The following is a 13,523-nucleotide window of genomic DNA, read 5'->3' as shown; positions in this document are numbered from 1 at the left end:
GTGTTGATTGCCTTAGCGAGGGTTGAAAGTATCGAATGACGTTTTAATCTGAAATCGATAGATAACGTTGTACAGACAGATAGGTACGGACGTTCACAGAATAAACAATAGTACTAGGTACAGAAGGTTCACTCTAACAAAACGCGTCTATCACGAGAGATACAAGCTCGAGCAGGCGTCCATTCCGTAGCGGTGCGAGGCAACCACTACTGCTAGACACCAATTGGTGTGGGCCGCATTTACTTGTAGCGACGCGACGAAATCGCGGAGTGAGCCACGCCTGATACGGTTACAGTCAGGGCTCAGGGTCTATTAGTGTAGCTGCAATATAGCAAATTATCTTGTATAGAAAGTTTGACAGTTGATGATCACTATGGGATGACAGCGCTATATTTATTACATTTAACGTTATACCCCTTAAATTGTCAACGGAACAAAGAAGAGGCACATTACCTTTGATCGTCTTTTTTGCGCATTTTTCGAAGTAGTCATTAGCGCTATTGAGTTTCGAGGAGGCTTGAATCGCACTGGTTTCCACGTTTTGTGCTAAATAAAGAGATACAACTTATTCATCATATGTTAGAATTTTAAATCATATCATACCTACGATCTTTTACATTCTTTTGCTTTCATAAGTAATATAAACAATTTTTTTAAAGCGTTTTTAAAGAAACCTCAAGATTGTTTATCTTCTTCTTAAGGCAAAAAAAAAGAACTATGTATAAAAGGTTTCATTATGTTTACGGTATTCTGAAAGTCGGGTGCTACTGTCAAAGCTGTTACGCTTCGTAGTCACGCGTTTTTACGTGTCAGCGGTTACGTCTGCTCAGTTCACTTTACGGTTTAACTTTTTACCTCGCCTTTAATGAAAAGTACCTAATGTACTATTTATGGCAACTTTTTAGGTAGTAGTAGGCTAGTTCAAGATGATATACCTTTATTTGTCGTAATTATAAAGTCAATTAAAAAGTCGTTACAATATTTATTAAATATTACTAACGATACTCTAAAAATAATACAATAACGAATGTGATATCTGGTAATTTCTGGCACTGATACAGGTACTGGAAATCTTCTTTTTTAGATGTCGCTTAATACATTAAATACACTTTAACTGATCTACTATAGGAGCGAAATTAGCATACCCATAAAGGGTTACGTCGAAACGTTAGTAACAAATCATCTTTATTTTAAGTTCACTGCCAACATGTTGTAGCTAAACATGTCAAAAATATTATAATTAGTACGCATCCCGCACATGTGTACGCGAATCTAACCCTTAATCGCTTAACATAAGTTCAAATTAAACTTCTGTTTCCCGACTCCGCTCCGTCAAGCGTCAGTTGCCCGTCCGACGCGGCGCGCGTCTCACGCATCTGACCTCTATAGTCGTATAACGATCCTAAAACACAACGATCAATTAAAAACATAAGACCTTTACAATGCAACTACGCCAAAGCACGTGCTCACCCGTCCAATCATAGGAACACGAGGGCTACCGTCGCGTCTCGGCCAGCCAATCGCGGCTCGTTTACGATTTCACCACGGAAACTGCCGATCGCACCCGACAGGAGCCGAAGCGGACATCGACAACCCCCAGTGCAGCTGCAACCCCAAACATGGCTGCCGCCGTGGCCCACAAGCCGGCGATAACAAAAAAACCTTCAATTAAAAAATATAAAGCGCCCACGCCGCCTGTGGAGGAAAATTGTGACAGTGATAAGGACAAAGAAAATAATGTGGTTGCTGAAGAAAATCATAATAATGAAACTAATTGTGTACAAACAAAAGACTCTCCTATTATCAAACGCTTCGCGCCAAAAACTAACAACGATAGAAGTTCAGTTCTATCCAGGGCAGCTATGTTCGAAGCTGGCAGCCCGAAGGCTAAAGACCCAGCAGAGATGTCCCTCAGGGAGCGTAAAGCCCTATTTGAGAAGAATAAAGGGGCCGCTATCGTGCCTAAAGCACCGTTCGGACAGGCACCCTCCGCTAAAACCCTCATGGGGGACAAAGGTAAGTCACTCATATTTTTCTTATACAGCATATTGCACTTACGCCCTTTCTACAAAGACAGTCATTTGTTTACATCTTCCTTTCTAACGTCCGTCAGAGAAAGGTCGTAAGTGCATTTAGAATTAAGGTATATTTTTGTGTTTTTAGACGACGTTTGGTGCTAATAATAGGGCAACACAATACGTTTCGTCTTGCCTGTAGGCCTTTTTGATGAATTGGATTACCTGTTTACCTTCTATTTTGTTTATTTTTACACATTTTTCAACACTCTTGAGGTATAAATCTAAGTTGTTGATACTTAACGGTACTGATCTTAGCTTAAGTGTTATTATTATGGTATCATTATTCTAAACACCACAATAGTTGACATAACTCTTATGTAAGTAGGATAGTGTGATTATTTGTACTCCGTGAATAAAAATACAACATTACCTACTACGGAATATAGTAAAACAAAGAATAACAAAGTTACATTGCTTAAGTTTGAGCGCGTGATAATTTTATTTTGGTATTTGAATTATCCATTGTCATTTCTTCACACGATTGCCAAACAAAAAGTCTTCACGCAGTGCATACTCCTATTTTTGTCGTAAAACCATAATATGCACTTGTACTTATAAGTAAACTATGTAGCCCGTGGCATACTTATACTATATTATGCAAGTTCAGTTAAAAATGATTTCGAAACTAATGACAAAGGTGTTAATTTCACAATAACTATGACTCAGACATAAATATTTCCATGGCACATGTAGGTATATTTTAAAAGGTAAAATCATCGTAAAAAGATTCCAGTTCTTTAAAAAATGGTAACTTAGTACCTATTATTTTATTTCTTGTTCTTATGCATGTATTTAGTAGCGCAGAAATCATAAAAAAACCAGCTGTTCTAGAAAAATATCACAATTTATGGACCATTTTTTTAAACTCATGTTGTGGTAATTCCGTTTTACGTTTGGTCCCACAATAAAATTAGATTTTAAAGTCCTTATTCAAAAATTCCCGGACAACGCTAGGAAGATGATGATCAATTGCCATTTATATGAATCAATGACAGATTTTTTTTCTAGTAACTCCATACATCTAGCTGGCAAGGCCATTTCACAAAAATAATAAAGAGATGTCCATGTAACGAATACCAGTTTCATAGAAATGCCATTGTACCTTGGCCAATAGTTGATTCTAATCCGGTACTTACCATTTTTGGATAAAATGCGGCCCATACTACTGTCTGTCTTCCTTCCTAGCCATTCCACGTTTCTTATTTGCGAGAATACAAAATAAAAACACTTTCGCATTTTTATGGTGGTTTGTGGTAATTACAAAAGTCGTATGTAAAGTATTATGCCACATATTCTTTTGATAGGTGTGCGAACTTTATTATAGATTGTCTATAGGTATTACTATAGTCTGGATCTTTAGGTATTTAAATAAAAGAAAACAAACAATTTTAAAATTTTCGGGTAGTTATAACATTTATTGGTTAACCAACCAAATACAAAACCTCCTGGATCTGTCACTGAACAACCTGACTTTAACCTACATAATTTGATCATGTAATGTTTTCACCTATCCTCAACTGGCTTAAGGAGCCATTTGAGGGTAGATTTTGTTTACTTTTATTTAAATACCTAAAGATACAGAATATAGATAGGGTAAAGGGTTACTTAAAGTATGCTGTTTGTTAAATATCATTAAAAATCATTTGTATTTTAATCTTAAATCGAGACGCTAGAACAAACGTTAAACGACTGTTTGACAGTCCTTCGAAATTAAGTAGTTGAAATCACCCGAGTTAAAAAATGCTTCAAAATTTTCGCACGGTTTCAAAACAAACCCAAAAACATTTATGTTTTCCTAAATACAAATAAAATACATATCTAATTACTTACATATATGAATGACAAAGTGATGAAAGATTAAACAACAACAACAACATTTATGCTACTACGACTAATCTAAAAATACTCTGGATTTACCCCGAAGCACCTTACTACACTAGTAAGGAATCGAAATGGTTGTGCAAGAAACCTGCTCAAGCCACGTAATATACGCCTTAGTAGAAAAAAGGCCTAAGACTTTATGACCATCATATATCCTCTGTCTGTATTTTACCAAGGTCAACATATGGCCTGTGAATTCCCTACCAAAACGGGACTGACGCAAAACCTCAAAATGTTTATGACACAAGATTAATTTATCTGATGGAGATTTAGTTATAAATTACTAAGAAATATAAACTCTAAGTACGTTCAAAATCTAGTTATGTTTACATTTTTTGTTTGAAAACGACGAATCTTATTTTATTATTGAGTTACTAGAGTAAAATACAAGCTAATATGAACTTTAATGTCCGTTACAACCCTTATTAATATGAAATTATACGCTTAGCAACTTGTAAATATCAATGCTCTTTTTTATCACCAAGCAATATCTTATTAATTCTACTCGTATCGACTTCATAATAAATGGCCATAGCTTTTTTTCGTAATTTTTTGCACCAGGCAATTTGGGCACTGAGTTTAAGTGCTATATTATCACGTTATGAGTTACATTAGAAGCTATCTTATAAGAATGTAACGGTTTTTGCATTGGAAAGTAATTTGATCTTAGTCTTGCGTCATCCTGGTTAACAGTTAATTGCATTTAATTGTATGATAATATGTGGTGTAATGTTTTTTGTGAGGTAGGTATTGAAATGTAATTGATATTATAATTTAGTTGTAAAATCAAAATGAATTACTTTCTAGGAATACATAGGTGCAAAATTTCAACTTTTTAATTTTTATGCTTGTTATAAGTTATGTGGAATTAGTTCTAATTAAAATATGCTGTCTGAACGTGAGTTTAACACATTTACTGTTTTAAAGACAGAAAACATACTTCAAGGATTTTTATATTCATTTAATAAGTAACAGATTTTTTTTGTTACTTGAATCACCTCAAGGCACCATTCTTATATACCTTACTTTCAGGTAAACGAATCAACTATTACAATTGATATTTTACTTATATGTTGATTTCCTGAGACAAAGACATTACATTCAAGAAACGATGACAATGGCGCTTACGTATTAGGGCCAAAGAACAAACAAACCTCTTTGTTATGCGTTAACCAGTTACTTGGGTATAAACTAAACTAGAACAGAACTGTTACTAAACTCAGCAACTTAGTTTCTAAATTTAGCAAAATTATACATAAACAAACGGCCTAATCTCAGGATTCAAAGTTACAAACCCAGTTAACTACTCAATAATAGAGCGATTAGGTACAGATAGGTTGCCAATTGTGGCATACGGCGTAAAAACGCAACAAAAGTAATTTTTATCAACAACCTCCAAAATACCTAGGACGTTTTCTTTCAACCGTCACATATATCATTCTGAAAATGAAACCTAAGCATCGACACAATTTCTAGAAATTAAACAATTAATAGTGATATTAGACACGCGAAGTAAACAATGACTTTCGCCTCGATACTCGTATTTTCTCAGAACCTCATAATCATAATTGCTTAAAACTGCAAGAAAATTTCCATTGAATGAAATCGATCTAATGCAAGAACGAGAAGCATAGGTATTGTTTCAAGTATCAGAGGTATGACAATTTTTTTACCTACCTTTACCTAAGTATGTATGGTCAACTTCTTAAACAAATATCTACTAATCTATCTGCACTATCTACTATAACAAAAGTAATCAAGATGTCTTACATGGGTACTTACACTTATTGTCTAACAAAACCAAAAGTAAAGTGAAATATTATTGACATTGTCGCTTAAAAATAACCTCGTTCAAATATCTTATTTGCATTCGAACAGTTCAAATACTGGACTTCTTTAGTGTATGCTAAATTCAACCTTACGAGTTCACATTTAGGTCTCCAATTACATTTGGAATTTTTATGTGACGACTTAACACATCCTAAAAAGGACATGTGTGACAAAACGCCACGAAATGTTACAATTTGTTTAGCGACAGGAAGTGTGTCGAGTTTTGGCGAAAGTGTCACTAATAAGTAAAATAAGCATAACATACAATATTTTTAGCTCCAAAATTTTTGGCGTAAGTCATTTAAAAAATGTCTGTTATATTATAAATGGTGATGATATATGTATAGTTGTCCCTGCCCTTAAAATCTTCCTTCCTCCAACCAAATATTGGATATAGTTTGGCAAACACAACTTGTCAGTCAATAAGAACCAGGAAAATTATATCCTTTCCATTCTTTTGGATGCTAGTACTAGCGTAAGACAAAGACAGTAAGATTCTCCCGGTTTGAAATAAGACAGTCCAGTTCTTCGACAATAAAAGTCACTTTTGACACTGACTATCATATCCATAGTTTTTTTAGGGTTCCGTACCCAAAGGGTAAAACGGGACCCTATTACTAAGACTTCGCTGTCCGTCCGTCCGTCCGTCCGTCCGTCCGTCCGTCCGTCCGTCCGTCCGTCCGTCCGTCCGTCCGTCTGTCACCAGGCTGTATCTCACGAACCGTGATAGCTAGACAGTTGAAATTTTCACAGATGATGTATTTCTGTTGCCGCTATAACAACAAATACTAAAAACAGAATAAAATAAAGATTTAAATGGGGCTCCCATACAACAAACGTGATTTTTGACCAAAGTTAAGCAACGTCGGGAGTGGTCAGTACTTGGATGGGTGACCGTTTTTTTTTTGCTTTTTTTTTGTTTTTTTTTGTATGGAACGGAACCCTTCGTGCGCGAGTCCGACTCGCACTTGCCCGATTTTATAAAAAAAAAGTTAGAACAAGCCACCAGTTCTTTTGTGTGACTCCAAGGGCTCAGGCACTTCGATACAAAGCCAACAACACGATACTTATGTTAATCATTTACAAATGCAAATCCTAACCGTTGTTCCTTACTTGCCCAATGTCCGTCCAAAAACTACAATAGTCCGAAATGGCTGTGCGGAACGAATCTGCTGCTACACCTCAATAGGCTTAGCTCGAGAAAGTTGGTGACGAAATGGCCTGACCTAGTCAATTTTTAAACTGATTTTGTACAGTCTGCATCAAAAACAAAAAGGTAGCGGATGATACTAAGGGGCTGTCCATAAATTACGTCATCGATTTTTGACGATTTTGGACCCCCCCCCCCCCCTATAATCATCCAAAAATCATGCTTCTAATGACCCCATTTCCTCCTACTTCATGCTACCGTCATCCGATGTCCAGACCCCCCCCCCCCCCCTAATTTGAAATGACGTAATTTATGAATAGCCCCTAAGCGTCAATAAGCAGTTATTTTATTTTTTTTGCGGATAAATTTTGGGAGCCTTTGGAGATACATTTTACCTTGACTGACAAAACCACTCGATGTAGAAGGAACCCACCGTCAAAATCAATGTCACTACCTAAGGTACTTTTCGAATCCCCAGATGTCAATTTTTATCGTGAATAGAGCAAATTTTACGTCGGACGTACCTACCATTTTTGAACTACATACATACAAGCCAAAAACTAAAAAAAAGCAAAAAAAATTCTAATACTCCTGGAATGGAGCAAACTCGGATTACAGTAATTTATGACCAAATGAAGGTATTATTAAGACGATTTTCAAAACGGATATGATGGTCGTTCTTGTCTACGCGACAGCGTGATAAAACGGTGTCCGTCACTTTCTATCCCGCGGTGTTTAAAAGTGACTACTATCCCATCACGTGGATAAAGCTATCCATAATACGCCTGCAGCTTGCTGGGAATTAATTCCTGGAAAAAATCTAATTTCTTTGGCCTATTTACACACTTCAAATAAATATAGTGTCCGAAATTGGGCTATGGACGAATCAATAGGCGAGCACGAGAAAGTTGTTGAGGAAATGGCGTGACCTGCTGAATACTTTTGAAATTCACCAAATCACTTAGTGTGCTAATTTTGTGCCAGTTTACTGGACTTGTTTACGTTCTCGATAGAATTGGTCAAGCGATATTTGCAAGTAAGTGCGTCAGAGATCTGTTTGACTAAGCAGAATATCAGGTCATGGCGTGGCTATGTCCACTTTAGTTAGGTAGTAATTTTGATGATAAACAAGCAAAACAATTTATTACACATGTTAGTATGTACTTACAACTTTACACATCGTCGATTTTAATAAAGGTAACTTTGATATGCATCGTTATATACCTCACGTACTTAGGGAATGCAATCTCGATCTCGCAATTTCGAGATCTCGCGAGATCTCGCACGAATTTTCGAGATTCAATCTCGCTGACAGGAAATCTCGATTTTAGCAATCTCGGTCGAGATCTCGGTTAATATTTTCGAGATCTCGAACGAGATTGAAAGATTGATCCGTGTGGATTACCTGCTTTGTTTTGAGTAATCTTTTTGACCTTAGATTCATGTTATTTATGCAGTGCTATTGTGCCGGCTTTAGCTGACGATAAAAGCTCTGTGCGGAAAAATCGGACGAACTTAACGTACCCAGTCACAATTATTTATGAATTTTGCTCGCTTACTCTACATTTTTTTGTAAGTTGTTGAGTGCTTGTCAAAAATATCAACAAAGCATGTTTACTCTGCTTACAATTTTGTATAATTAAAATAAATTATTACTTACTACTTTTTCATAATTACATGCAAATTGGAGCTACATATAATAATATATTTATTATATTTTTTTAATAAAAATAGTTTTTTGATTAAATGTAGATTAATTTGTTGTTTTTATCTTCAAAATAAGACATGCCGTACTCTAAATAAGTAGTATATACGGAATTCTTAGAAATATTTGCTTAAAATAACACATTTTTAATTACTTTGTCAAATCTCGATCACGAAAGTGTAACCGCCGAGATCTCGAAACACCCTATCTCGATTTAGATTTTACGTGCGAGATCTCGAATCGCCAATCTTGGTGCGAGATTGCATTCCCTACACGTACTGTTTTGTATCACTAACACCTTAATTTGCGGTTTTTCTATTTAATTTTTGTTTTAATGATGATGATGTCCTCCCAGACGTATCCGTCGACGGCGACATCCTGACAAATTAAAACAAAGGATCTTAACTAATACGTCCATGGGCGCGAGCGTGGCTCGCAAATTCAAATTTGGTTTTAATATTACCTACGGGACAATACGACATAAATCGACCTAGTCCCACAGTAAGCTCAAGAAGGCTTTTCCCACAATGTATTTGTGGGTACTATAGATAGATATAGGTAGATAAATACTTAAATATATACCCCCTTGTTCATAAAACCATACGGGCCTGATTTAGTTAAATTATGTTTTATGTCTTTCTTACAAATACATAAGTCAAAATGACAGATAAAAACAAACTATTATTAGCTAATTCAGGCCAGTAACGCATTTATGAATAACGCCAATCTTCGAGCAACACGGAAGGGAGGCGGCATTCGCACTATTTCCCCTCTGCCGAGGTACAAGATTCGCGCGTCAATCTAATCTAGCGCGGGTAATAAAACTAGTTGCACTTGGATTTTTCACTAGACCGAGTCCAGACGCGCGCGTGAACACTGCTGCACAAAAATGCCTGTTTGTTCGGTTTTTTGTTATAAAAAGAGGTCGGGGGACATAAAATTTACAAAATGAAAGTGTTATATTTCACATGTCATATTTTTTTTTACATATCATACGTTTAATTACATTCAAACACAATTATTATATTTTAGTCTCATGTAATTGTTGGATTTATCGATTTTGCTCGCTCAGTACAAATTGTGGATCGGTCGAGAGACAAATCCGACTTCTCATCTCTCAGAATACAATAACATACTTCAACGAAAATGTGTTAGTGTGCGTGTTGTGACACTTGTCACTCGTCCGTACACAAAAAGAGATCGAGGTTTGCAAGATTTGTCTCTGACGTGTGTCATTTTCTATGTATTTGTGTCGTCATTACAGATTGGATTTTGTATGTAAGTGTGTGAGAAGTGCGACTGTGTGCACCTTTCCCCCCGCGAAAAATGGCAGAAAGATTTGTACGGTGAGATATCGCTTGGGCCCCTCCCTTCCGATGTGTCGGAAGCCGGTGTTGCTCGAAGAGCGCGGGTAATAAAACTAGTTGCACCTGGATTTTTCACTAGACCGAGTCCAGACGCGCGCGTGAACACTGCTGCACAAAAATGCCTGTTTGCTCGGTTTTTTGTTATAAAAAGAGGTCGGGGACATCAAATTTACAAAAAGAAAGTGTTACATTTCACATGTAATCTTTTTTTTTACATATCATACGTTTAATTACATTCAAACACAATTATTATATTTTAGTCTCATGTAATTGTTGGATTTATCGATTTTGCTCGCTCAGTACAAATTGCGGATCGGTCGAGCGACAAATCCGACTTCTCATCTCTCAGAATACAATAACATACTTTTTGACGACCGGTCTGGCCTAGTGGGTAGTGACCCTGCCTGCGAAGTCGATGGTCCTGGGTTCGAATCCCGGTAAGGGCATTTATTTGTGTGACAACACAGATATTTGTTCCTGAGTCATGGTTGTAATCTATGTATATAAGTATGTATTTATCTGTATAAGTATGTATATCGTCGCCTAGCACCCATAGTACAAGCTTTGCTTAGTTTGGGGCTAGGTTGATGTGTGTAAGATGTCCCCTAATATTTATTTATTTATTTATTTATACTTCAACGAAAATATGTTAGTGTGCGTGTTGTGACACTTGTCACTCGTCCGTACACAAAAAGAGATCGAGGTTTGCAAGATTTGTCTTTGACGTGTGTCATTTTCTATGTATTTGTGTCGTCATTACAGATTGGATTTTGTATGTAAGTGTGTGAGAAGTGCGACTGTGTGCACCTTTCCCCCCGCGAAAAATGGCAGAATGATTTGTACGGTGAGATATCGCTTGGGCCCCTCCCTTCCGATGTGTCGGAAGCCGGTGTTGCTCGAAGACGCCAATAGACATCATACATAACTCAGGAACAAAATATCTGTCATAAATACACAAATAAATGCCCGTACCAGGATTTGACCCCGGCAGTAGCGTGCCTAGGGTTTCGGAGTAAGCCAAGCCGAAAGATATGTTTTCCTAATAAATGTCCAATCTCACTCTTTGGAGTCAAATGAATTTGCTAGCGTATCGCGGCGAGCTATCATAGCGCACAGGGCATACTAGATAGAATTTTACAAACATATCAGAGGGCCTACCGTGGACACTGAAGTTTGCAAATTGCATATGCTTCTATCTCTGTCACTCTAATTACGCCTTAATTGAAGTAAACCAGCAATCCTTGTGTTTTGTAAACGGCCGTACAAAATTTTGCGACTGACTTATCTGAGAATACACAGGCCGGGTGTTGGTTTTGGCGCGGACATGATATCCCGTTTTTCTACAAATTTAACGATTTTACCTTGCCTTCGTTGATTTAACATGAACGCATCTCATACTGTCACAAGGAACAACTTCATCAATTGTTAACACTTATTTAAACGTCATAACAAACGAACAAATCCACATTCACTACTTAATTCAATTTCACTTAAATAAATTGAGCTTTCGTTACTTTCGACTCGACTAAATAATAATACACTTGAAGTAAACGCGTGCCCGTGCGAACTTATGCAGCTAACTTCACACCAAAAGCCAGGCTTAAATCGCCTTATAAAATTGCTATACATATTACCAACAAATAGTTATACATCGTTCTATGGCGGTTTGTAGGCTAAGAGCGCCTAGAGCGGGTCGAAAAAGCAAGCCCGGTTGCAAGCCGACGAGTGCGAGCAGGATAGCTAGAACATCCTACGCTTGATTTCTTTCGCGCGGACGAGGCGCAACCACGGCAAAAATTTGCAACACGCTGGCGCCGCGGTCCGCGCGCGCTGTAGCTTGAATTTAATAATAAGGGTTCATTTGGCGCGCGGTTTAAAAATAATCTATATTGATTATTGATCTTATCACTACGTAATTTCGGTAAGGCAACTAAGGCAAGCCCGGCTTTTGGGCTTGTATGGAAGTACCGCCACTGGACCCCGGGATCTCCTTTTTCATAGGCAGGGTCACGACGAGGCCGTTATATTTATTTATCTCAATAAGTATAAAGGTATCATTAGAAACAATGTACTAATTAGCCAAGTCCGTCTTTACAAGTCCCTGAAGTGAAAACAAAAGCGAGCCAACAAAGAGACCAAAGAAGTCCCTGTAAGGACAGATCCAGTTAACCTTGAGATGGCAGACAAAAACGCACGTTTATATATGGAAGACAGCAAATTTAAACCGTATTCGTGATTTGCTTATACAAGTTATTAGAATTTTGGGTGAATCTACTTTTTTGCGTTGTTATCCTGTCCCGTTGTCCAAGGGACAATACTGGCACAATTTGTTCGCAGAGATGTTGTATGATGATTAACTAACATGCTCAGTGGATGGCCTGTTATAGAAATCGCATAAAACTTTAACCATAAAATGATCATTTCAAGAGTGGTTGTCCAAGGGACAAAAAAACTTAACTATGCAGTAGGTAACGAGTGACACTAAAAAGTTGATCCACCCATGAATACTAATACTAATAGCCTAATCTCTCTGCCAATCTTACTCGTAAAGTGGACATGCCAATAGACACCATCGTCCAAGATGATGACAACCGTATGCCGTATTGCAAATACTTAAGATCCGCCAATGGTCAATTATAAGTGTGCCTTTTAGTACACACATAAAAATGTATACATCACCGCACCTTCTACATTTATCTGGTAAAAAAGAATAGACTTATCTGAAAGACGCTTAAAGGTACCTGTACGGTGTACGTTCGACGTTCTGGAGTTTCCATTTTCCCTATCTCATGACATGAGTCAAATGTGACTCATGTCATGTAAATGGGACAAATACAGTTTTATGTAAATTAAAAAGTGTCACGATTATGTCTAGACAAGTAGAGGCATTGATTTAGAACCGTTATACATATACATATTAGACCCTTTTAGTATTGAAATACAACCCTAGTTTTTTTTTCTTTATAATATTTATAAACCCTTCTAAATCAGCAATTCGCGTGTGACACCACTCCCCATAAGCAACGATAACTGCTTATCATTTTCATTATATTGGTAGCACCTACGCCCTAAAAATCGGTAATAAAATTGCAAACATAGTCGTACTACATACATTAACATTTCCCCAAATTATCACCTCCCACTCAAATCTCTCTTGAAAGTAACCATAATAAGGCACTCTTGTTCGTTACTGCATTGCAATTATTCTTACAAAACATCGTATGTCACGGAAAAACTATAGTTTTTACGTCTTTTTCATTTATAAATGACAAACTATTGTTCTCATTTGTTTAGAACTCAATACTTTAGAGTTAGAGTGTCTAGTATTACTTTGGCCTTTGAATCCGTAACAATAACGTATAATCGGAGATCAAATATAAACTGGTTAGTTTTGTAAGCGCTGGCAATAGTTATATCGTTGACACAATTAAATGACCATTCGTAAACCCTATTACAATGAAATAAGATCCACAATCGCTTAGTTAAAAACAACCGAGCAACACAGTTTGTCG

At 36.9% G+C, this 13,523-nt stretch overlaps 1 protein-coding gene across 1 annotated transcript in view; it reads left to right on the top strand.

Moving 5' to 3' along the window:
• Nucleotides 1-13,523, top strand: part of LOC134800834 (anillin) — a 130,374-nt gene that overhangs the window by 53,135 nt on the left and 63,716 nt on the right. Inside the window, exon 7 of the mRNA XM_063773391.1 lies at nucleotides 1,485-2,016. Within this exon, the coding sequence (XP_063629461.1) occupies nucleotides 1,485-2,016 (532 nt within the window). The remainder of the gene's footprint in view (nucleotides 1-1,484; nucleotides 2,017-13,523) is intronic.

The sequence above is a fragment of the Cydia splendana genome, chromosome 20 (assembly GCF_910591565.1).
Source record: "Cydia splendana chromosome 20, ilCydSple1.2, whole genome shotgun sequence".
Lineage (NCBI taxonomy): Eukaryota > Metazoa > Arthropoda > Insecta > Lepidoptera > Tortricidae > Cydia > Cydia splendana.
Note: the sequence above shows the minus strand (reverse complement) of the source record. Positions and strands in the feature narration are given on the sequence as shown.